This window comes from Semicossyphus pulcher, unplaced genomic scaffold (genome assembly GCF_022749685.1).
Source record: "Semicossyphus pulcher isolate SPU_LCO1_2020_fin unplaced genomic scaffold, fSemPul1.0.p SCAF_7, whole genome shotgun sequence".
NCBI classification, from domain to species: domain Eukaryota; kingdom Metazoa; phylum Chordata; class Actinopteri; order Labriformes; family Labridae; genus Semicossyphus; species Semicossyphus pulcher.
In genome coordinates this window covers 4,977,917-5,005,268 of record NW_027211748.1, presented here as the reverse complement: position 1 = coordinate 5,005,268, position 27,352 = coordinate 4,977,917, and the positions used below count along the sequence as shown (strand labels likewise).

At 39.7% G+C, this 27,352-nt stretch overlaps 1 protein-coding gene and 1 pseudogene across 1 annotated transcript; both read left to right on the top strand.

Moving 5' to 3' along the window:
• The first annotated feature begins 5,880 nt into the window (after window positions 1–5,880).
• On the top strand, window positions 5,881–6,502 carry LOC138611187 (uncharacterized; annotated as a pseudogene).
• A 15,721-nt stretch (window positions 6,503–22,223) lies between these two features.
• On the top strand, window positions 22,224–26,262 carry LOC138611186 (uncharacterized). The gene is made up of 7 exons (XM_069684161.1): window positions 22,224–22,229; window positions 22,331–22,421; window positions 22,503–22,781; window positions 23,514–23,639; window positions 24,240–24,283; window positions 24,634–24,699; window positions 25,890–26,262. The coding sequence occupies exons 1-7, from the start codon at window positions 22,224–22,226 to the stop codon at window positions 26,064–26,066; spliced, it is 789 nt and encodes a 262-aa protein (XP_069540262.1). The 3' UTR covers window positions 26,067–26,262.
• The last annotated feature ends 1,090 nt before the right edge of the window (window positions 26,263–27,352 follow it).

Below are 27,352 nucleotides of genomic sequence, written 5' to 3'. Positions count from 1 at the left end.
TATACCTTAAACTGCTTTCAATAGAGGTTGTGTCTACATTAATGCCTGTGTTAGTTAGGATTTACAACAAATAGTTTGTACTTTTTCAACTCTAACTCATATCTGTATGGTTATTATGAGGCAACAGCCGACTGGCAATAAGCTTAGCATATCAAAAGAAATTGAAGCTCTACCTAAGCTAGCTCATATCCAGGGTATCTGTATGGTAATATGACACCAGAGCCAACGGGGGTTAGCTTACGTGAGCATAATGCAGGAAGCAAGCCCAGAAAGGTGGGCACTGTCCAAATTTTAGAAGATTTTATTAACATGTAATTTTTTTGTTTAATCCATACAAAGAACAAAATGTTTGTGGTTTTGTGGGTAGTTAGCCTACATGCTAGAAGTAGCCTGCAGACTAATGTTCCTGCGACTTGAAATACTTCACATACAACCCTCTAAAACAAAAACTTGTAGGTGGTAGTTCAGTGTTGTACAGAAAGGGACATAACCTGTTCATTTGTGAGGTTAAAGGGTGTTTTTATTTAACTTTCGGCAGAGGAAAGTAAGCTATTAACAATTTTCCAGTCTTTATGCTAACGTAAACAACTGCCTCCTGGCTCTAGCTTCATATTAAGCAAACAGACTTAGGGAGAGAGGCATACTGATATTTTCTTCTCATTCTCAGCAAGAAAGGAGTTATGCGCGACTCCCAAAATTTCAGATTATAGAATTAAGTACAAATCAAATTTAAGTGTGTGTTAATGAGAATAAACAGGTTGCTTCATCAGCCCACACAAGCCCTTTTACTGAAGTGTACCTGAACTGCTACAAGGTGACCAGATGTCATTTTCTGGTTTCAAGCTGAGCGTCCCAAGTCTCCAGACATCCAGTTTCAACATCCACTACCATATCGTTCTGGTTTTTCTCCACAGAAAACTGTAATATTAAACGTTTTTTTGGAATGCAGGTGTTTGTCAAGCATAAATGGTGCACCATATGTCAAAAATTCAACACTGATTTGTATGTCAATAATGTGTTGTTATAAATTTGCTGTTGATAGTCCCTGATAGGCAAGCATTATGATTCAACATAGCTCCAAGAGGTTTACTCCTTACACGTGCATGAGTGTGCATGAATTTTCGTCAGAACATATAGTCACGCTATGAAAAGGTCAAGTTTTATTGAACAGCTTCCCTTCCGCGCATACTAGTTATCTAACCAGACAGGGCCACCTTCCTGTCACAAGTCTGCCTCTTAAACATGGAGCCTTACATGCCACAGACTGCCAGTGTGGGATGCTCCGTCACCACAGGGGCTGTAACTGAAGTCTTCCAACGACTCTGCCCACCACACACTGAACCCTCACATTTTAAACAGCCTCATGGGGGTATGGAAATGCATGTTCAGCCCACAAAAACCAAACTCCTGCACAGTCAGACGTTGGAACAGAGAAGGTGACATCCTTGGCTCTGGTGAGGGGACCACACTCAGGCCTGCACCACGTCGAATACCTGACAACCAGCAGACTGGTGATGGTTGATTGCTGCTGCCGTGTGGTCCTCTGAGAACTGCTGCAGGTTAAAGAGCCCTTTTTGTCACCATGTTAAGCTCCTCTGTCTGTGAGTTTCACCACCAAAATGGCACAGAGGCTCGGAAGATTTCTGGAAGAAGCTGGCTCTACGGCTGTTTACTGAAAGACATCTGCAGTTGGCGGCGAGTCCGTGAGAGTGACTCATTAGCTCAGTTAGTGTCAACCAGCAAATCAACAGACAGGATGTGGAGCTGTTTTCATTGAAAATAAGCACCGTGACTAATTTCTGCCTGAACTGGGACAGTTAAACAACCCCATTACTAAGCCGTACCTAAGTGCCCTTTTGATTGAAAGCTTTACAGACACTTGTTTAAGATGGACGATCATTTGCAGGGATCTGGAAAGGCTCAATGCGCTGCAGTTTCCACTCTCCCTTATTCGTCTTAAACATACAGAGGAGTGATATTTCATTTAGTTGTAAAGCACGCAAGCGAGAGCTGGGATTGTGAGAGCCAGATTTATTTAATGAGGTTTTTTCCTGACAGAAAGAGGTCAACTTAAACACCTATTGTAACCCAAAGATAACAAACAAAGGAACATTTGAGCCTGTAGAAGTGTGCTCCTTGAGTTTCAGCTGACTGCTAACAGATAAAGTCTGTTAAAGATAGCTATTAGCTGCCAAAAATTCAGATGGTTTTCATTGTTCATGCGGTTGGCATATAAAGCTTGTTTGTTCTAGACTCAAACCTTGAAACCCCTTATCAGATGGATCTACTTTGTGAAGACGTATGACCTCAGAACACTGTGGAGTCAGCGTTAGTCACTGAACTGGACGACCCACTGATAGTCTACAGTACGACTGTTAACTGTATGCATTCTGGGTGTACGGTTTCACTTATTGTGATGAATGGCGTGAGTCACAGAGGTCTGTTTAAGTCTTCATGACCGCCTGGGGAGACAGGGCCTAAGGAGTGATCGCCCTGACTACTTGACTGTTTTTACACTGTAGTTAAAACAGTGAAAAACAAAAGGGCCTCCCAGTCTAAACCTGCTCAGGGGAGACAGGAGCCAAGGAGCCACACGGGACAACAGAAGGAACCACAGAATGTTCTTCATATTCCACATGTATCACAAGCATCCCAGCCTTAATAGAACTACAGGAAAAAATTTCCCATCAGGCATTGCACCCCCTACTGGAAACAGGAAATTACATGTTTTACACTACAAGCCCCTCCTCCAAGGTGGTATAACATTTCAACATCAAACTTTGCCCAGGAAAGCCTTAACACCTTGAGGATGGTTTATGAAAAAACTCTGTGAGGTTTCTACAGAGGGCGTGACCCTGGCGGCGCGGCGAATATAACCTTTGACATGATGTCTCGCCATAACATTTAGGCATTGATAACTCGGCTGTGCTTCATCATATCTGCACCAAATTTCATATGCTTGATAAGAGTCCCGCCCTGAACTGATCTTCTCACTCCTTTTCTTACCAATCCCTTAACAGATCTACATATACATTTTCCCTCATATTTTTAGCGCCACCTACTGGTACGAGCCAGTAGTACCTCTGATATACAATTTTCAATCAGCTTCAAATTTCACATGCATGATGACTGTCTCGGCCTGAACAGGTCTACATATTTATCCTTCACTCATACTCAACATCACCAATTGGGGCGGCAGTGGCTCAGTGGTAGAGTTATTCGTCATTCAATCGGAAGGTTGGAGGTTCGATCCCCAGCTCCCTCAGGCTACATGTCGAAGTGTTCTTGGGCTAGACAAGACATTGAACCTCCTGGTGGCATAGCCAACGGGTATGAATGTGATACATTATTTGACAGTTGGGCACTTTACGTAGCAACCTCTGCCGTGAATGGGTGAATGTGACATGTAGTGCAAAAGCAGCTTTGCAAAGACTAGAAAAGCACTATATAAGTGCAGTCCATTTACCATTTACCATAGTGTACTAGTACTGGAAACAGGAACAGGTTTTACTCTACATACAAAACATGTCAATTTATTGTCAGAAAAGCCTCAAGACCTTCATTAAGGTTAGGAGAAAAAACTGTCACGTTTCATTTGAGGGTGTGTCCGTGGCGGTACGGCGAATACAACCTATGCCATGATGCCTCGCCATAACATTTAGGCTCTTATAACTCGGCTGTACTTCTTCATAACTACACCATATTATATGTGCTTGATAACAGTCTTACCCTGAGCATATCTACATCCAAATGTCTTTCTCTTACCTAAAGCACCATCCACTGGTGACAGCCTGTATCAACTCTCATATACATTGCTTTATCTTCTCCAAATTTGACAGGCTGGATGAGGGTGCTGCCCTGAACACATCTGCATACATTTTCTGTCATGGTCATACCGCCACCTAGTGGAAAGACACAGTAGTAGCTCTCATATACAATGTTTAATCATTTCAAAATGTCACATGATGCCAGTCCCAGCCTGACTGGATCAACATATATCTATTTGCTCATTATCTAAACGCTACCTACTTGTAAAAGCCACAAGTGACTCTTATTTACTATGTTGAATCTGTTAACATTTCACATTTTTCATAAGGGTCCCATTCTGAACACATCTTCATGCCTATATTACTAATTCTCATATACAATATTTGATCTGCTCCAAATTTCACAGGTTTCAGTAGTAACTGTCAAATGAGTTCTTCAATCTGCTCCAAATTTCTAATGTTTGATCGCAGTACCGATGATTATCAGACAGAAGTTGTTGTAACTATTTTAAAATATTTCAAATGTTGTTCTCGCACAAACTTTCACAAACATCATCACAGTCCAAGCCTGAAAAGATCTGTATGTACATATTGTGTCATACACATAACACCACCTATTGATAAAACACAGAAAGTCTTGCATGACAAACATAATCAGGACTTTACAGTGTTGTCTTCACTTCACGTACAGTACATTTAGCATTTTACAGCCATTCTCTAGTGCCACCTTGTGGCCACAGGGAGTCTAATCTTTTTTTCTGGCCTATTCTTTTTTTACTTATTTTATTGTAATGGCAGCTGATACTAAAAATTGTTGGACTATATTGACAGTGTTGAAATAATTTTGCTTTCACGTATGTCAAATCATCAGCAGGACACCGCAGGGAATCGAACCCCATCTTTTACTTTTTGACACAACATGGAAGGCAAAGCAAAACCAGCATTATCAACAGCATCAAGTAGCATGATTTCATGTTATGGCCTCATTATCATTATTTTGGGTTCACCAAATGTACATATCTAGTATAGTGCTGCAGTTTTCAATAAATGGTATTATCATAAATGCAAATTTTTGCTCAACTATGTTTTACTTAAAAATGCTGTTCTAATGCAAGAAATGAAACCTGTCTGCAAAAACATGCAAATGCTGAACAGTGGGCATGCAATTTTTATTGTTTGTTATTTCATACATTCAATGAAATTCAACAAGATTTAAAATAATTATGCTGAAAATACATGAACTCTATCCGTTGCAGGTTTTTTTATATGAAAACATATACCACAACACACAGACAAAAGTCAAACATAAAGGGAAGATTCTGTTAACAATCGTGGAAGTGATGACACTCCAATCCTTGCTCAATATACAAACACAAAACCACTATGTATTAAGGCAACAAGGCAACTGTCCTCTGATAGGTGTGATGCTAGATACACTAACCAAGACAAATCTCTAGCAACAAATACAATGGCAAATACACCAAGAAGGGCACAACCACAAGACAAGCCAACAAATCAGTCTATAAACCCTATATAATCCCCCTTCTCATTTTACAAGCTGATTTCAAAGAACATACGATCCCCTCATGATCACGAAATAAGTTGGCCACACGGTTGACTGTACTTCATACTGTGTTGTTTTCACATACACATGGTCAATCAGTGTGCCTCTCTCTGTGGTGGGTTGTTTCACAAACTGAACTTACCCGCCTCCTGCTAAGAATTTGCAGATTGTTGATGACTTCAAAATGTCATCACTGAAATCTCCCATTACAGCAATCGTGTTACTTAAAGGATCAAGCAACTCAAGTAACTTGCCAAAAGAGGGTGACTCCTACGTGACTACGTACCACGGTGAGCGTATTGCGTCATTTCCTGTTTTCTCGCTGCTGCTACTGTGTTGTCCTGTGCTGTTTGTAGTTGTTGCTAGAGCTCGAGCTAAATCGATTAATCTGCTGTAATTGTCATCACTGCGGTTATTTGGCCGCTGTGTACTTAAACAGACACTAGTTTTCATTAAGCACTCTCGTTGTTGTATTAGCGACATATCTGCTAAACCCTTAACTTTATACTCGCTTAGCTGTTAGCTTAGCAGCTAGCTTAATCCATTGAAATGGCTTCTCCTTCTCCCGCTTGCTCTCCTGATCTGCTCTGTTCGGTGTGTCAGGTGTGTAGTTCTACCTCGACCTCCTTTACAGACAAGGGTATTTGTACTAAATGTAGTATTTTTGGAGCTATGGAGGCGAAGATAACGAAATTAGAGACGCGGCTCCGCAGTCCGCACTTTGGAAAACTAAGCATCGTTAGCAGCAAGCCCCCAGGCCCTGTAGCCGGTGCGGGCCGACCTAGCGTAGCTTCTCCCCCGGCAACTCCCGAGCAGCCGGGATGCAGTGGCTGGGTTACTCTCAGAAGGAAGCATAGCCACAAGACGAAGCACACGGTTCACCACCAACCACTTCACGCTTCAAACAAGTTTTCCCCACTCAGCGACACACCCGCTGAGAAACCAACTCTGGTTATTGGCAGCTCCATAGTCAGAAACGTGAAGTCATCGAAGCCAGTATGAATGTATTCCTGGGACCAGAGCGGGCGACATTGAGTCCAATTTAAAACTCCTGACAAAGGATAATCGTACATTTTTTTGTTTTGTATTATTATTATTTTTTTATTTACACAAGTGCTGCATTACAGCCATGATGACATCAAATACGGAAAATAAATACCTACAACCATAGAAGGAGACAGACATAAAGCCCCCCAACAACCAACAACCAACAAAAAAGAAAGAAACAGAAAAATTATTACAAGCAAACAAATATTGCCAGGGTTCACCAGTGAGGGTATACATACCTCATTAACTGGGATAAATATTAATACTTTCAAACACAAAGTTTGTTCTGATAGCTTTTCTTATTTTTACAGTCTTTAATTGTAGCAGCGTATTGCTGCAATTCCAAAACAAAAAGATCAGTGTTTTTTCTTGTGAATATGGAATTTCCCAAGCAATAGGATTAGTTGTACAAAAAAAAACTATATGATCATCCAAATTTTCTTCGAAATAAATGAAAATGTCCGTTTCCCTTTTCCTGTAAAAGAATTACTTGTCCTGTTATTGTTCTTATATAATGCTGTACATCAGTCCAGAATGTTCTGGAAAATACACAATGATAAAACAGATGATGAATTGTTTCCTCTTCATTCCCACAAAATGTACACATCAAATCAATATCAATATTAAATCTTGCTAGTTTTTTTTGTGTTGGATAAATCTTATGTAGTATCTTAAATGAAACCTCTTTAACTTTATTGTTTAAACAAAACTTCTCACCAACCATCCATGCTTTCTGCCAGTTAATTTCTCCATAAAATGAATTCCAAAAAGATTGTCCTGAGGGTAAAGATATGGTTTGCATGCAGTTTCTAATATATTTATTTGAGCATTTTTTCTTTGTTATGTCGATTTCTCCACAAAAATTCGACTATCAAAAGAACCAGCTGTAGGAAAAGTGACATCATGAGCTCCTGAGCTTCTGAGAAGCTGCAGTACACCTCTTAGTAGAGCGTCAAACACTACTGCAAACTCTTTGGGTGGGACTGGAAACTGAAATGTATTCATGAATTCTTGGTAAGAGAGCAGTTGTCCTCCAGCATTAACAAGTTGTTTAACATATATAATTCCATGATCAAACCACTTCCTGTAAAATAACGATTTGTTTTTATAGAGAATATTCTCATTGTTCCAGATGTAGAGATTAGTTGGTGAGAAATGATGCTTATAAATCAGTTTCCAGGCAAGTAATGCTTGTTTATAAAAGTTTGACAGTTTACCCGGTAGTTTTTCTATTTTGTAGTTACGCTTCAATAAAAAATGGATTCCACCAACAGCATTAAATACAAACGTAGGAAAAGTGTTCCAGATGCTATCTCTCTCCTTGATTAGATTTGCTAACCGCTGCACTTTGAAAGTATTGTTCAGCATTTCAAAACTTAATACCTCCATGCCTCCTTTACTTTTAGGGTTACATAAAATTTGTTTCTTCACATAGTGACATCTATTCCTCCAGATGAAGTTAAATACAGTCTTATCTAATGTTTTGTAAATAGCTGGGGGCATTTCAAGAGACAGGGACACATATACAGATCTGGATATACCTTCAGCTTTAGACAGAAGAACTCTACCACTCAGTGACAGGTCTCTCATCAACCACATATTGAACCTCTTGGCTATTTGTTGTCTTATTGGGTCAAAATTTACACTGCAGCGATCATTTTCATTTTTATCAACAACCACACCTAAGTAAGTGACAGTGTTCTTTACAGGAATACCATTCAGGTCCAACAGATCACTTTCTTTGATTGGCAATAGAACAGATTTATTTAAATTCATCCTTAGACCCGATACAGCTGAGAATTCATCAATACAGCTAATTGCTTTATTTACTTCATATTTATCCCTTAAAAATATTGTTGTATCATCTGCTAATTGAGCCAATTTAAATTCTCTGTCTAAAGTGTTTATACCTTTAAATGTATTCTTTTTAATGTGTACAGTCATGATCTGTGTAACCAAAAGAAATAAAAACGGACTTAATGGACAGCCCTGTGTAATTCCACGGTTGATACAGAATCTGGGGGTCGTACAACATGCCAGTTTTACTGAGCTGTTACATCCTTCATATAACGTTTTTACTGCTTTTTGGAACCTTTCTCCAAATCCAAAAAACTCAATAGTTCTAATCATGAACCGGTGACTGATTGTGTCAAATGCTTTATAGAAGTCAACAAACAAAATAAGGCTATCATCGGGTATATAATAATTATAATCAATCATATCTAGTATTATCTTATGTTGTTAACTATGTTTCTTCCAGGCATAAATCCAGATTGCTCCTCATCAATAATATCATTTAGTCCAAGTTTTAACCTTTTGGTGAGTGAATATTTTTGCGTCATTATTCAGCAGACTGATTGGTCTCCAGTTCTCAACACTAAGTTTGTCTTTGTTTGGTTTAGGAATTAGTTTAATTAGACCTTGTTTCAGGGTTGGCGGTAACTCCTCTTTTTCTAAAGCTTCTTCAAACATTGCTGCTAAAAATGGAGCTAATATGTTGCTATAGTCTTTATAGAATTCTCCAATCAACCTGTCATTTCCAGGTGATTTATTTTCTTTCAAAGCTTTAAAGTTTGTACATCCTCTAAGCTAATTTTTTGATCACAGATTCACTTAAATATGTCATCAATTTTTTTAATACCTGGTTCTAAACCTTTAAGAAACACAGCAGTATTATCTTGGTCTAGTGAATCAGCACTGTACAGTGTTTCATAGAACTTGGCCACACGTTGAGATTTCCTTTTCGTTATCACATATTACATCATTAACTCTGAGTTTGCCCAGAGACGACTGTTCATAATTTCTTTTTTCCAAGTTCAAAAAGGATTTAGTGCATTTTTCACCTTGCTCTAGCCATCTTCTCCTAGACCTCACAAAAGCACCCTTGGCCTTTTCTTCATATATTTTGTCCAGTTCAGCTTGTGCGATTGTCAGATCTTTCATTTCTCCTACAGACACATTTGATTTACTTGATAATCTTATGATTTCTGTGACTCTGTGACCATTTGAGACTCTCTCTCTTTGTTTGTTCTAGAGATCTTTTTACTCATTAATATGGCAAGATTTCGAACTTCAAATTTCATTAACTCCCAGTATTTGCTAAAACTATTAAATAACTTTGCTTGTTTCCAGTGTTTATCTATAATATTTTGAGTTTCTTTTTGACATTCTTTATTCTGTAACAGTGTCTTGTTTAATTTCCAGTAATCTCTATTAAAGTTCTGTTCCCTTACCCCCATATTAATTCTTATTGTTACAGCATTGTGATCTGTAAGAACTGTTGGTTCTATTATAACTGAATCTACTTTATCCTCCATATCTGACGAAATTAACCAAAAGTCTATACGGGATTGAAGGGACCTATCTTTGTTACTCCAGGTATATGCTTTTTCATTTGAGTGCCTGTGTCTCCAGATATCAATCAAGCCTATCCAATTCATTTGTCTGTTTATCCTTGGGAGGCCACCTATCCATACTCTCATTCATCGCTGTGTTAAAGCCCCCCCCCCCCATAAGACCTTAACCGCACGAAAAGTTGTTTTTTAACTGATTTAGCTTATTTTCTATTGTTAGAAATAAGGTCATATTAGTTTTTTATTATTGGAAGCATAGACATTTACAAGAATGAACTGCTGATGGTCAATCTCAGTAATCAAAATGATCCATCTCCCTTCTGTATCTGTAAGCTGTTTAATTACACGGCCTGTAAACTTGCCGAGCAGAATAGCTCGAACCCCGAACCCCAAAAAGAGAACAAAATAAAAAAGCACTCAGAATCCTCTCTTAGGATATGAGCTGCTGTTGTATCTGCGACAGATCAATGAGTCGAGATCTTAGGGAGATTATTACATTTCATTTCCCCCCCAAAAATATATTGGCTTGACTACCTAAATCTAAGATAAAATACATAGAGACGTTACTTGCTCTTATTAAAGAGCCCAGATTTTAAGTCTAGTTGAAACACCAAGAAAAAGAAAAAGGCTAGATTTAACCTGAACTACCGCTCTAAATTACTGTAGCAGGTCTATGCAATATTATCCAGGTATTCATGACATAACAAGGGATAATATTACAAGTTCATCACAGTCTATAGATCCTTATGAATCATATGCACTTTAACACATCCTGTAGGCCTATAATTAGCCACAGAGCCCGCGATGCTGGATAGAGCAGCCTAATAACATCTACATGTCATTCACTGTAACTTTTTTACCGTCAATAAGCGCAGCAGCACCTCTGAAGCCTGCTCTCCTCCCCTCCTTTCTCGCCTGCGCCACCAGCGGCCACAGCTTGTTCCTCGCGTCTTTAACTTCTTATGTCAGGTCCTCCATTATTTGAATTTTTCTTTCCTTGAGTAAGCCAGATGTTCTGGCGTCTTTCCAGATCTTGTCCCTGTGAGACCGTGACAGGAACTGGACAATGATCCGGCGGTTGAAGCGCTCTTCTCCGGAGCGGGGACCCAACCTGTGCACGATGTCCACAGAGAGAGGCAGCTGGTCACTGATGTCGGGGGAGATCTGGGATCCCTGCGACCCGGAGGTTCCATCTTCTCTTCTAGGCGTCCAGGTCGTTGCATTTTTCGCGGAGCACTGTATTTTCTTTCTCCAGAGTTTCTACTCTGGTCTGGAGATTGTCAGTTTTCTTTGTCACATCCTCCACCTGTCTCCCCAAAAATTCAAGGGAGTCTGTAACGCTTTTCAAAGTGTCTGTGTTGCCTTTAACAGTTGTTTCTAGAGACCGTAGCCGTCTGAGGGATTCTTCTTGCATCCTCTCAACTCTTTCCATGGCTGACAGCAGGCGAGAGTTGAGCACAGACTGCTCGTCCTCCTCACTATTCAGTGTCTTTGATTTCTTAGATGGTGGCTTTAGATTTGAAGTTCCAGGAGAGTGATTAGTGCATGTGAGTGCATGTTAGCATGAAGTGAGTTCTTATTCTTATTCTTATTCATTTCCAAAATAGCATTTAATAATCCAGCCAACAGGTACAGTACAGTGGTCCGAAGCCAGGTAAAAAGTTCAGGACAAAATCCTAAAGATTAGAGACTCTGTAACCTCCTGCCGTTAACTGGTGCAGATGTGTCTTTGCAAACTGCTCAAAAACCTGATGTTTACACTGTTTTTCTCCAATTGACCTTCCTGAGCTAAATTCTCTGATATCTTCGTCTAAACCATCAACCTGTCTTTTAGACCCGATTCCAACCAAGCTGCTTAAGGAAGTCTTTCCCTCAATTAGTACTTCTTTACTAGATATGATCAATATGTCTTTATCGACGGGCTATGTACCCCAGTCTTTTAAACTAGCTGTAATTAAGCCACTTCTTAAAAAGCCTTCCCTAGATTCAGGCACCTTAGCTAACTATAGACCTATATCTAACCTTCCTTTTATCTCAAAGATCCTTGAGAAAGCAGTCGCTAATCAATTATGTGACTTTCTTCATAACAACAGTTTATTTGAGGACTGTCAGTCAGGATTTAGAGTCCACCACAGCACTGAGACAGCACTTGTGCGAGTTTCAAATGATCTACTTACTGCTTCAGACAGAGGACTTCTCTCTGTACTCGTCCTGTTAGATCTTAGTGCCGCTTTTGACACGTTAGACCATCACATCCTGTTACAGAGACAAAATGCTGCAGCATGTGTGCTGACAAGAACTAGGAAGAGAGATCACATCTCTCCTGTATTAGCCTCTCTGCACTGGCTTCCTGTAAAATCTAGAATAGAATTTAAAATCCTTCTTCTTACTTACAAAGCTCTTAATGGTCAGGCACCATCATATCTTAAAGAGCTCATAGTGCCATATTACCCCTCTAGAACATTGCGCTCCCAGGATGCAGGCCTGCTTGTGGTACCTAAAGTCTCTAAGAGTAGTGTTGGAGGTAGAGCCTTCAATTACCAGGCCCCCCTCCTCTGGAACAATCTACCAGTCAAGGTCTGGGAGGCAGACACCCTCTCTTCTTTTAAGAGTAGACTTAAAACTTTCCTCTGTGATAAAGCTTATAGTTAGGGCTGGCTCAGGCTTGGACCATCTGACACACCAAGCTCCTCTCTCTCCCTCTGCCTCTCTGTCTGTCTCTCTGTCTCCCCCCCCCCCCCCTCTCTGTCATATTAATGCAGCTCATTAACTCTGTATCTTCTGGTCCCATTAACATTACTAACCACATATCTTCCCGGGAGTTCTTGTGCTCCCTTGTCTTGAAGGTTCCTGAGGATCGTTGCTGCAGACCACCTGGTGCTGTGGACCTCCTCGACTCAAACTGCAACAACTACTAACATCAGCCTTCTCCATAGTATCATCATTGTTGCTGCTAATGCTAATAGTAGACCTGTTGACTTCAACTGTTACAATTACTATTACTAAAGCCTTTATCATTACTATGCTGTTCTTACTAATTCATTATTATAAACCTGTTATCATTACTTTGCTTCTCTAGCTAATTTATTTTTTGCTAATCTTTACACTAGTGTACCACTATTATTGGCATTATTGGCACAGATGGACCATCATAGAGTCTCTGTTGTCCTGCCTGCTATAACGTGTGTTCTGTTAAACTCTAACAAACACACCAAAGGTTAAAGTCTGTCGACATTGTGACTTCCTGTCAAACCCACAGACTGTCAGTAAGTTACACAGCTGATGACTTGAATAAATGTACGTCTCTCTAAGTTCTGCTTTAATTCTTGAGATCTGTTGATGAAGTTAGTTTGTCCAGGGAGCAGATCAGAATGTAAAAACCCATAAAAGCATGATAAACAAGATCATGTACACTGCTCAAAAAAGCCACATGAGGCCGGGCATTGGCACCAGCAGGAACCCAGGGCCCACTGCACCACCACAAGGTCTAACAATTGCTTGGAGGATTTTATGCCGGTACCTTACAGCAGTCATGGTACCATTGGCTATGACATGGAGGTCTGTGCGTCCCTCCAAGGAAATGCCTCCCCAGACCATCACTGACCCAGCGCCAAACCGGTCATGCTGGATGATGTTACAGGCAGCATAACGTTCACCACGGCATCTCCAGACTATTTCACGTCTGTCACATGTGCTCAGTGTGAACCTGCTCTCATCTGTGAAGAGAACACGGCGCCAACGGCAGACCTGTTAATTCTGGTGTTCTCTGGCGAAGGCTAATGGAGCTGAACGGTGCTGGGCTGTGAGCACAGGTCCCATTAGAGGACATCGGGCCCTCATGCCACCCTCATGGAGTCTGACAGTTTGGTCAGAAACATGCAAGCCAGTAGCCTGCTGGAGGTCATTCTGTAGAGCTCTGGCAGACCTCCTCCTGTTCCTCCTCGCACAAAGTAGCAAATATCGGTCCTGCTGCTGGGTTGAAGCCTTTCTACGGCCCTGCCCAGCTCTCCTCGTGTAACAACCGGTCTCCTGGTACCTCCTCCATGCTCTTGAGACTGTGCTGGGAGAAACAGCAAACCTTCTTGCGACTGCACGTATGGATGTGCCATCCTGGAGGAGCTGGACAACCTGTGAAACCCGATTGGGCTGCAGGTACCGCCTCATGCTACCAGTAGTGACAAGGACACGAGCAGAACACAAAACTAAAGAAGAATCAGTCTGGAAGTATCAGGAGAGAGCAACTGTCTGTGGCCACCACATGCAAAACCATTCCCTTGTTGGGGGTTGTCTTGCTTTTGCCTCTCCATCGCACCTGTTGTCTCTTTAATTTGCACCACAGCAGGTGAAACTGATTCACAATCACTTGTGCTTCCTAAATGGACAGATTGATATCCCTGAAGTTTAACTGACTTGGTGTTATAATGTGACGATTAAGTGTTCCCTTAATTTTTTTGAGCAGTGTATTTCATCAAATCCTGCAGGTTCCTAGATTATTAACATCAGCTCCATTATTATGTTTAATTTACTCCCTTAAGAGAAGCTAGTCTTTAATGTTGCACCAGACCTAACTTAAGTATGTTTTAAACTTTATTTGAAAGTTATTTAAAAGAAATGAAAAATGCATCAAACTTGAGAAACGAAAACAAGAAAAGAAACAGGACATTAAAACTACAGAACATTGTAGTTTGTTCTGTGTATTAGTTCAGGTTTTGCTGGGGCCTCTCTGCACTCACATGAAACCTGTCCTCTTTTCTCATGTGTCTGTATTTAACACCTTGTATTTTCAGAATACTAGAGTCTAGAGGAGATTACAAAAAAATAACCCACTACCATATATGTTGTGATGGCCACAGCCACACAAGGGTAATATCACCCTCGCCTTCACCTACACTCTCACCTCATTGGTTTTCTAACAGAACATGTTCATTTTTATTTCGTAGTTAACCACACAAACAATTTATACTCTTAATTTGGTTTGGTATTAGTTTATTTTTGCAGTTGAGCTTACATTGTTTAAATTTAGTGCGCACATGTATACACTGTAAGATTAGACACACATTTCTGTTATACTAATCATCTTTTCTTTGTCCGTGAGTTACCTGACTGTTGGGGGATGGCACTTCCTGGTTGGAGCAAAAGGCTTGGCCAAGGGTTGTGAACTCTCTAATGCTGGAGACAGCTCATTGGAAGCAACCAAATGCTCTGATGTCATGGGGGGGATTTGGGTTTAGTTAGTTTAGCTTTGTATTAAGTTTCACTTGGTGTCCATTTTGTTTTCCCCTTGTGTTTGAGTTGGTTTGGCCAAACCCCTATATATGTTCCCTGGTTATCTCATTATGGAAGGTCTGTTTGTTATTTTCACACTTTAGTTCTTCTCAGCTTAAGTAGAGTTATATTAAGTTGACCTCTTTTATAGGCCTAGTTGTTATAATTTTGGTTTGTACATTTAATATTCTTTTTGGGTAAAATAAAAACCCAAAGTTTACTCAAAACTCCTGCTGTCTTGTGCCTTACTGCCTGGTCCCTAACACATGTAATTAAGCGGATTTAAAGTGAGTTGAAGATACTTTTGCTCTTCCTGTCTGTACTTCCATCTTTACAGTATGGTCTGTTAAAATAAACTTACATATACATACATTAAAATAAGCTACAGCTACACTTCAGCAATAATTAGGTTCCAAGTAAGAAAAAGTTCCTCACTAAGATGTTTTTGACAGGAAGTTAAAGTGCATGTTCTTCAGACCAAACTTCTTGTTAGTGATGGAGAAGGTGAGAGCCGTGTGCTCAACTACGGTTTCTGTGTTGCTTGAGTCATCACTGGCTGCAAGTAGACAGGAAATCTGCACCTCCGATTATTTACTGTAAAATCATCAATGTAACCATCAATGATTGTCAGAAAGCCAATCTCGGAACCCATTGGCCATCGTCTGACAACCAAGGTGCGCTGCATTGTTTACAGTCCGACCAGCAACTTGAGAAGCCAGAATGGAGTTGCAGTTAAGATATCACGTCTAAGAACAGGTCGTTTGCTGCACTTGCATGCAGATGTCTGTTTATAGAGATGAATAACCACCTTCCCGCCCCTTTTGCTCTCCACACTTGCATGCAACCAAAGCCTGCTTACATGATTGGTCAATACTACTTGGACTATGAAGGCATTATAAACAAAAGCCTTCAATTCCAAAATCTGGTCCTTCGCCTACATATTATGCTTTTTTATGCAGACTCTGTAAAAGTAGATCCGGTCAAATACGTAGCGGACTTTGCCTTCTTCGACAAAGTGACCAAGACCAAGACCCCGCCCATCTTTAAGACACCCAGCCCCCAGCACGTGTACAAGAACAACGGGGGTGGGCTTGTGGCCGAGGTGTCCGATCCAGAGAAGACTCGTCTGGAGCAGAGCTACAGGGAGAGAGGGGAGGAGCGAGGCCGTGCCAGAGACGCTCCTCACAGTGTTCGTATCAGCAGTGTGTGAAGAGATGGACTGGATGAGATTGGAGCATTTTATTTAGAGCGCAGGAAACAGGCAAGTTCAGTGCCAACAGAAAATCAGTTTGAGACTGTGTTTTTAGACAGTTTGGACTCATATCAGAAAGATATCTGGGTCCTAGTAGCACCAAATGATGCAGGCAGCAAAAATGGAAGGCTTTGTTCAACGTCACGGTTGGCAAAGTCGCACGTTGGCTGGGAAAATATGTGTTTTACACGGGTTTGACTCTATTAACATGGCAGCATAACACTCAGCCTAACTCTAGTTAATGAATGTATTTTGGAGAATATACTGTAGACACTCTCATAACTAAACTAATAACGGGTGGATTTATTGATCACAGAGGAAAAAACCCCATAGGAATATAAATACAAAAACAAAACCATGAGTGGGAAAGTACGGAAAACTTGGGTTCCCCCTGAAAAACTTTGTCATAAAAATGTGTAAGCTGAAATGAGTGTGAAGTTTCCACTGTCATGGGGCCAGAAATCACCCACACACAGTTTGGTATAAATGTGTGTAACTCTCTATATGTCCTCTAAAATACCCATGCAGTTAAAACACAAACACAGAAAGCAGCTACACTATTATAAGTTTCAGCTCGGTTAGCTTCTAGCAGGTAAAAACTAAACTGACGCCACATTCTGTAGCACTCACAGTTTCCGCTCCCCTACATCTCTCTCATGATATTTTGAAACTTCCTGTTTCAAAACCACAGAATACCTGCAGCAACTGACATGAACAAAGTGTAAAATGTGTGTACTGCACAAGGAAATGCTCTCTGCTGGGTGGAGCATGTTGGAGATTGTGTCACATTAATGTAGCACTACAAGTTTACTTTAGACAAGCTTTAGACTACATATAATGTGTTCACGGTGCTCTGTGTTTTCTATCCTCTTATATGAGGGTGATTTCTGCGGCTAAAGACAGAAAGTTAGCACTTTATTCAAATACACTATGTACATTTGCAGGAAGTTTAGCTTCCTATGTTTAAAGCCTTAATTAAAGAAGATATGTTTATCACACTAATAAAGCACTTAGACTGTTGCAAGTGCAAAATTTTATATGGGTTAATGTCTTTATGTCATCACAAAAACTTCTGTAAATAACATGCATGTAAATGCTGTCTGGATGTTACAGTTTGAAAATACTACAGTGAACTTTCTGTGTGTAGTAGGAGCCCTCCAGTTACTAATGTTGTCACATTTTTGTCGAGGCCCCTTTTACCTCTTAGATGCCAAGGACATGAGGTGGACTTGTAAGATGACCACACCAGACTACAGCTGAGTGATGAAGGATGATGTGAAAGAGATGTTGTAAGTTACAAAGGATTCTGTTTGAAATGGGCGACAACGATGGAAAGACATGACGAGTAGAGCGAGGACGAGAAGAATTAACATCAACATCTTAAAAGTAAAATAAGAAGAAGGAGAGATGACATGAGACCACTTCTCTTTTTATGTTAATTTAAGTTGAACCGGAAACTTCAGTGGGAAGTTCGGTGTGTGCACATAAAGCCTTACCACTTCCCTCTCTCTGTCACTGTGAAAAATGGGTCCCATCGTACTTCTCTGTGCGTCGCTACTACTTTTATTTAAACCACAAGGTAAGAACTCTAGAATTGTATTTAATACCTTTTTAAGCTGTAAAAAAATGACTCAAGCTAGTGGTTAACATGAATAGACACTGAAAATGTATTCCAAAATCCATTGATGTTGTCTTCCAATTCTGAGACATCCTCCTCTACCTCTAGCAACTTGAGTCTCCTCTTCATCTGGTTCAAAAATGGTTCAGTCTGAAATGTGTTGTCCTTGCAGGGGAGTGTGTGGATGTGTATGGGGATGTTTTCCATCTGATGGATGAACATAATGTAGTGTTACGCATTCATTTCCTTTGGTGGTCATTTTTGTGCTGCTGCTGTCTTGGCCGGGACACTCTTGTAAAAGAGATTTTTAATCTCAATGAGGCTTTTCCTGGTTTAATATAATTTAAATAAATGACCGGGAACACCACAGGGGTTACAAAGTTGACTATTATATAATCAGCAATTATCAGGGATACTCTGATTAAATATATTACAGCCTTAGGCCCTGTGAATATAAGGAGCCTCGTTCACCTTCATTAGACTGAAAACATCATATCCTAAAAACTGTGATGCAGACTCGCAGCGCTGAGAGGGGGAAAGCACGAGCACAGAGGGAGGGAGGGAGCGTGATCACGGACTGAAGTGACAGACAAATAGAAAGATCCGACTGATTAACACACAGATCTGTGATCTCTCTTCAGTTGCCCCCAACAGGGCATGTCATGGAGGGAAAGAAATGACTGCTCACTCGAGGGGTCGACTGAGGGGTCACAGACAGAGATTCGACTCGTCACTAGTGATGATATATATAATTACATTTAACCAAACTTTACACGTTAGAGAGAGGACAGTGCATAGTGTGGTAAACAGGGAAAGAGAGAGTCGGGATGACACGCGGCAGACGGCCGAGGACGGGAGTCAAACCCGGGGCTGCCGCATGGAGGACTGTAGCCTCTCTATATGTTGCACGATTTAACCACGACCTAAAGAGGCGCCCCTTATCTGTGCACCTTTAAACATTTCTGTATCTCTCTCACCGATGGATTTATTTTTCTTGGACGACATTTAGTCAAATTTGCTAACTACAGAGTATAAAAAATACTGGAATCAGCATAGTCTGCTAATCACAGTGAAGCTCCTTATGAACTCTTTTTGAATCGCTGCACAAAGCAAAGGTGTGAGCGGTAATTCAGAGGTCGGGGACCAGGCTATCATTTTAAGCTACAAACACTTTGCTTTCAGTATGATGGTGATTCTTTTATGCACCTGCAGTAGTTCATACAGTCACGGAGAATTTCAACACATTTTTTATTTCAACAAAAAGTAATTCTATTAAATTGCTTTAAACTAACTACACCCTGAAATTCTGGTTGGACCCTCCCTCCGGATATCGTTATGTTTTTCTTTACTGAGAAACTTTGTAGTATTTATCTTTAGCGTGGAAAACAAGTGTAACTTCAATGATTTTAATCCGGATTTAATCTGGATGCAAACAACTTGAAATGATAACGTGTAAACAGCCGCCTCAGTGTTTTATGTAGAGGGTCGGGGGAAACAGACTCTGACTGACCACTGAGAGTTTTCAGCTAAATCAAACATTGCTATTTTTTTTACATTAAAGATTTTTAACAAAGCACAGAAAATAATATTTTGTAAAATTTAGGGTGGACTTTCTCTGCAAGGCCTTTAATCTACTAAATGTACTTCCTTTCAGCAGGATAAGTCACTCAGTATCAGTGCTGTTTGTCCTGCGTACAGAACATTGTAACGCCAACAAGGATAACACAATTAAATAGGGAACGATTGTTTAAATTAAATACAAAGTTTGAAACAAATCTAGAGGATAAAAGAGAACTTTGAAAATGATCTTCCTCTTAGCACATGAGGGTTTGTGTGTGTGTGTGTGTGTGTGTGTGTGTGTCAGAGCCTTACAGCAGCAGATACTATTTTGTGTGAGAAAAGAGCTGCAGCAAAGTGCAACAACAGAGATACATGTTATGTTCTATAACCACTTGAAACCAGACAGCTTCACGGTCACACTGTTTTTTAGGTCAGCTCATTTTGTTTCTTATTTAGTTTCTGAAACCTTTTTTTTTATCTGTTGACTAACTTGTATATTTTCATAGATGTAACAGTTGAGACTAAAAACTAAAAACACTACTTATTATGATAAAATTAGCGTCAATCTAAATCTGTACACTTGATTCTTAAAAATTGCAGACATCAAATTGTGTTGTTTTTGGAGAGCTTTCCTTTGAGCGACATCAAATGCTGTAATAATGTTTTAGTCTGGTTTTCCAGGTAGTAGTATTTGAAAGGTAAACTGACAAATCTTTATCATGTCCCTGTTCCAAGCCTGATCACCTCCTGAAGAGACAGAGAGTGAATATCTGTAGTGACATTGGGCCGTATATCAAGGAAAACAACATGTTTAATAACCTGTTAGCTACTGCTAGACAACAGCAAATGTTAGCATTCCACAACTTACAAGCTAACATTTAAGTTGGATTTAAAAGTGTACATTCCTAGCTACATATGGACTAGCTAACAGAACAGTTAGCAAGGAATTGGTTAAATGTTAGCCTATATTGACTTAACCGTCTTCACCTTGTGAATATGCTGCTATAACCTGAAACTACCCGTTATATTTTTAGTTAGTGATCAATATAAAAGTTGTGAGTCGCTAACACTATGTCAGATATCCTAGAGTTATATGACTTGCAACCTGGGAGCTAACAGTACAACATCGTTACAGCATTTGATTTCCCCACCCTGATTGTGAAGTCAGAGAAAAGTGTCCAACGTGTGAATACAATTTGAATACTTCAAACTATGCAACATTGCAACATACCAGATCAGACTGAAATTCTCCCTCCTACTTTTACATTTATTTAACACTTATAAAGCTACCATCTCCAGCTCTTGTTGTACAAGGATTTCATCATGGATATGGAAAGTTCAAAAACTGTAGTCATGGTTTTAGTTACGTTTCTGTAATCAGGAACAGAACACTGCAGGAGTGTTATGGAATCAAATAACTAATTAAAACTAAACTAATCAGACAAAAATCATCATAAAAAATGTATTTAACGTGTATTTTGATTTAATAGTTTGGCCCATGTCCCATCTGTTAACATGGAGAAGTTGGGCTTTATGGCCTATAGGTACTGCAGCCAGTCAGCAGGGGAGTACAAAATGATTTGGCCTTCCTTTTAGGGAGCTGTCATGTTTTGTCCATCTTTTTATACCGTCTATGGTCTGACCTGAAAAAGAGGGAGGCTTACGATGCTGAAAAAAAAGCATAAAATCAAATCAAGCAGAGAAAAAATTAAACAGTGTAGGTTTAACAATGTGTTAGAAAGAGAGAAAAACAACCTACAAATAGATGCTTAAGGGCTACATGAAACAGACACTATACAGTCACTACCCTCTGCATCTTTATGTAACAAGAGGGGCCGTGTCAAAGCCACATTTGTACCTTTAAGCACCAAAAATTGTGCTTAACTTTTCATAAGAGATCATGAGAACAGTTTTTGAGGATAAACTGCAACATGACAAGTGCAAGTTTTGTTTTACCCAACACTCCCCAACATTGTAATATCCCTGTAGCACAACAATACAGAGATCTCACTGTTGAAGTTATACACATTTGTATCAGCAATTTCCAGTTGACTTTTGGTTCCTTTGTTTCCTTTGGTGGCTGTGTTGGACTCAAGGTTTGACACGTGCAAATGAAAGATGAGGAGAAGAAGTGTCTTCCAGTCGTTCCCAGTGACCATTAATTACAGAAATTTGCTTAACAGATAACTTGAAAACAAACAAAAATGACTTAATATAGTGTATAGCTATGGCCACACGGTCAAAGAACTGTTGCCTCTCTCAGCCACCCCCGGAAGCTGTGACCTCTGGGTAATTATAACTTTTCCCTTCTTGGGCTCCCCCTCTCAGGTGTCCACCAGATGGGGTTAGATCCATCTATGGCCATATTACATCACTCACACACACAAAACACACACACTCTCACATATTAATGATAAAGAAACAAGAAAGCATTAGAATAAACAAAAATCGAAATTTGGCTCCTACAACATTCATCATATACAGAGCTACATTAGCATTCATTAAGAGTTATTTATGTAGTGTAAGTGTAACATTAACTTCTGTCTAGGTGTGTTTTGTACCTGCAGATTTAGGTGATAATGTTATGTAGATTGTTAATACCTTGACTGATAGTGTGACTGATCAATATGTAAATACTGAATACAGATAATATACGTACAGATTATTTGAATGTCTTTTCTTCTTGCAGGTACCAGCTCTGTGACTCCTGTGTTTGTGCAGACAGGACATGATTTACTCCTGGATGTGGAGAAACCTGTTGATCTACGAGAGTCAGATCAATTAACATGGAGTGTCAATGGCAGTAAAGATATTGCAAGATATACTGATACTAGTAAAACAATTGTAAGGAGTTATTCAGGAAGAGCTGAATATTTTGCACAAAATCTCTCTTTGCTGTTGAAGAATGTGCAAGAGGATGACAGTGGAGATTACAGAGCAGAGGTTTCTGCTGACCATCGCATACATGTAGGTGAATACAAGGTCACAGTTCAGGGTAAGTTTCTTAAAATGTTAAATGTTAATACAAAGAACTTCTCTGTTTCAAAACTCTTCACACCTGTTATTGTCCCTGCAGATCCAGTGTCCCCGGTGAAGCTGACAGTGAAACACTGCAGCACAGACTCCAGTAACCTCACAGTGACCTGCAGCACTCTGGACTCTCTCATCAGCAGCACTTTTACATGTGTAAACCAAACCTGCTCTCATGAGAGAGGAGAACTATCAGAGTTTACGACATCTGCTGCTTCTCTCCGTGTCTACCTGGAGAATGGCTCTGTCATCTGTAACCATAGCAACCAGGTCAGCTGGAAAAAGGACGTCAAGAGGATTGAAGATCTTTGTAAAAAGTCTGATGGTAAGACTGAAAAACAAAACAACTGTCTTACTGTCAGGCAAAGTGTTTATTGTAGCCTGGATTAGAATGAAAAGTTAATCAGCTGCTTTGATGAAACAATCGATAAATTCAGTTTGTTTCAAAAAATGGGTTTAAAACATGTATTTGTCCTTTTGTTTTAGTGGTATGTAGGTCGTAAGATTTAAGGATTTTCAAGTAACAGTTGCTCTGGTTGCAGATTCAACATCATTCATTAGGTCCAACCATAGCAGGCTTGAATTATTAAATCAAGAGCTAGACTTTTTCACTGTTAATTGCTGTGTGCTTACTTGGACAGGAAACAAAAACATTTTTTTTAATTATAAAAACTACCACCTACAGAAAAGACAGAAAAGTTTTGCCATTTAAATTGACTAAGATGAAAAGTTGTAGACCTAAAAATGGCGAGTGAAATTCTCCACTATTATTAGACTTTCAAAACATGCTTTCATAATTAACCTCTGCAGGGGTGACTTGTATAATCAGGAGGATGTTGCTGTTTAAATGTACTCATAAAGTTGGTAGTTTAAATTTGTAACAATGCCTGTTGGAAATAAACTGTATGATATTTAATCATCAGCTCTGTGAGTAAAACTGCATTATTTCAAAAGCATTGGTGAGCAGCATGTGAAGCTACAGTAGCAAACTGTCATTAAAGCAGCATGACTTCAAACAGGTATGATGTTCTAATCTGGCTTTTGTTTTTCTTCACAGATTCCACAGGTCATGGCAACAACAATGATGTCACTGCAATTGTTGTTCCCTTCGTCGTTTTGATCATAATTGCTGTTGCAGTACTTCTACTTCTTTATCTTCTTCATCGTTATAAGAGAGGAAAGTGTAAGTCAAAGTCTGCATTTTAACAGAATTAGAAAAAATCAGCAAAATCCTAATTATTCACTTTTCATTCAAATATACGTTTTAAACAAGTGAATCACCGCCCCCTGTTTTATTATGCAATGAAATAACATTTCACATATCAACATCTGAAGCCCTGCACACACTGTTACATGTACTCATGTACGTATACATTTACAAAATACATGTAATGCTTTACGTAAATTTAAGCCCATATATATATCAATGTTTTATTAATTATATTGCAACTTAATTGTACAATTATTATTTTACCAGAGTGGGTTTTTTAATGTCGGAAAACAAGACAATCTTAAACTCAGTGCCGTCTTTATTTTGTAGCTTGTTCATGTTTAGCATCAGGGCCAGATGTACCTGCAGGCTGTGCTGTTTGCAAAAGCACATTTTATGATACAACTTATTGTTGATGGGAATTATTAACATCTAAAGAAATAACTAACCCTACACACAGAGGCTGGGAAGCTACTGTTTGAATACAGAGTTATTTAGACACCTAAATTATGGACTCCATGTTGGTGCAGCTCAAGTAATGTTAATGTCATTTTTTTTATGACTGACCTGCAGATAAAACTGTGGACACGGAAAATACAATATATGAAGATCCAAAGGTAAGAAGGAGAACACCACCAAAGAACACCACTCTCGCAAATTCACTCCCCAAATTAGAGAACAGACTTTCAGATTCTGAGAAAATTAACAAGTGAAGTGAAACAGGCAAAAAAACAAAATCAAAAACTTTATGCGTCTATTGGCCATGCTCATGCTCACCAATTACTGTACAATTTTCATACAATGTGAACTATAAACTGTTCTTGACCTTTGAGTCCTTGCTAAAGAAGCCTCTGCATCGGTCTGCTGTTCCAGGTCGTGCTGCTTGCTCTTACCTGCCACACGCTTGTGCCTCTGGTCATTCTGCTTTCTTTTGATTCATCGTCTCACTTTGGTCAAAATAAACCAGATTAATTTCAAGACGAGCCACGACTCATCTCTTCCAACCTGCTGCCACTGTGCCATCTCACAATCAGTAAGACTCCTATTATCTCAGACTGCAGTGCTTTTTACGTATGTTTGCCTGCTTTTTTCAATATATATTTTTTAATTATGTAATTATGTATTTTTTTTTAGAAACAAAGAGTCCATCTTTGAGAAAAATAAACATTGTCTGCCAATGGTGTGTTGTAGTTTGCAAAAAACAGCAAATGCAGGTAACACAAAGTTTCACAAACCACATGTTGGTGTCGATAAAAGCATCAGTGCAATAATGCCATCTACATTCGGCCATGCATTGCTTTCTGCATTTGTTTCCGTTTGCTGACACACACCAGGCATACTAAGCTAAATATGACTTCTTACTGACCCCAATATTTTTACTCTTGTGCTCTTATTCAGTAAAGATTAAAGGCCACCTGTTTAAAGGGAACAAAAAATATATGTAGCAAATCAATATAAGAAAACTATATTTTGCAGTGTCAGTTTATAAATAGGGTCTGTTTCTAAACAGTCCAAAGACTCATTAGGTTAATTGCTGGCTCTAAAATTGCCCATCAGTAGGTGTGAGTGTGAACATGAAAGGTTGTCTGTCTCTATGTGATTGACTGGCTATCATTCCAGGGTTTATCCCGCCTCGCACCTAATGACAGCTAGGATAGGTTCTAGCCCCCCGCAACCCTGAGCAGGATAAGCGGTATGGATAATGTATATTTCTAAATAAAACAGATGCATGTGTTGTCAGTAAGTGTAAATGCTTTCTTTAACCCTTTGTGTTTAGGTTGCTGTGTGTTGTGCTCTGTTGTTTGCAAAGGAATCTCTTGCACCTAACAGATTTGTTGGAGGTCAACGAGAAGTTATTATGTTTAGGCACAGTGGAACCACGTCTGACACCGTACAGGGTTCTCGAAAAAAAACTGCAAAAGTCAGCAATCCATCCATCCATTAGCTACACCACGTATCCTGTTCAGGGTCGCGTGGGGGCCGGAGCCTATCCCAGCTGTCTGACAGCAAATTACAACAATAATACACAAAAAAATAGATTGTTACATAAAAACAGGGTTATAACTTTTAAGGCTTTTACTGCATAGGAGCTGTTGTTTATTGTAGTGCGATTACCTCATATGCTTACACAGTCTAATAGCACCATCTCACCATTTGAAATAAATAATGAATTTAAAATACTGAATAACCTTTATTGTTTTTGTTTTGTTTGTATGTTTTTAGGTCGAAAATACAAACCAACCTCTGAATCAGATCCCAACAACTAGTGCACCTGTTTCTCCTACCTCCACCTACTGCTTGGTAGGACCTCACGCCGGCACTGTGGGATCCCCGGAGGCTAGAAGCAACACTCAGCCAGAGAGCCTGTACGCTACGGTGGAAAAACCTGCAAAGTCCTGAAACAATTCATCACAAATTGTTTTCCACACAGTGCACTTACAGCAGATAGAAGTTTGTATGCAAGTGCTGCCTGAGCTGGCGATGCTTAATCTTATGCAATCTCTGAACTCATCTGCTTTTATCTGACCACGTACATGGGGCGCCTGCTCTGGCTCAGAAAGGAGTTCAAGAGATTCTGTCTGCATTTCTATACAAATGTTTTTCTATAGAGACTAATAAGAGCTAATAAGAGTACGACTCGAAATAAGATTGAAAAAAAAAATAATAATAAAATAAAAAAGTGCCCCCTCACTGGACCGACTCCCTCACCAAGGGTCTGGGAGTGGTCCATATACAGGACGGCCATCGGGCCATGAGGTTTTTTTTTTTGCAGCAGCAGCAGGCCAGCACTCACCTCTGGGCCTGGGTGCGGCCCCATGTGTAGGACGGCTCACAAATAAATAAATAAATAAATAAATAATTAAATAAAGGGTGTTTGGGTGTGGGGGGGGGCCCTCGCTGACCTGTCCCGCCTTTCTCCTGTCGGGGCTTCGGGTTGTGCCTCTAGGGGCCGGGGGTGTCCTGCTCGCCTCTCTGATGCCCTGGTCTGCCTCGCTCTTCATTGCTGTATAACATTTTGATTAATTATCATAATACTCATTATCATAATACACAATACTATATTGTACATTATGTCACATTACATACATAATATCATATTATATTATATCGTATTGTGGTAAGATATCATTATATTGTTATATTATTTGGTGGTTGCTGATGGTATCAGGTTAAACTGATCATGAGATTGTCATGTTTATGATAATTATTATACTACCCTATTACTAATACAATAACATCACACCTAGTTATTCATTTCTGTATTTTATTCACTTATTTCTGTGCCACAACTGCCGAACCCCCCACCTGTCCAGGTCATACAAACATCCAGCCACACACACACACACACACACACACACACACACACACACACACACACACACACCATACCTGAGTCTAATTTCTACTCCCAGACTGTAATGATATCAACACTTACACTGTCGTAACTTTTCTAAACAATTGGTTTATTTTTTTTGGGGTTTGTTTGTTTGTTTGTTCTGTTCATTTGTTTGTTTTTTCTGTTCAGTGTCACTTTCTTGTTTGTCATGTTAATCCACAAATAAAAAAAAAAAGAGATTAATAAGAGCTAAACGTCTGAGGCCATGTCCACACGTGCTCGGGTGTTTTCACAGAACGTAGCTTTTTCTCTGCGTTTTGGCCTTTCATCCACACACACGCCATGTTAG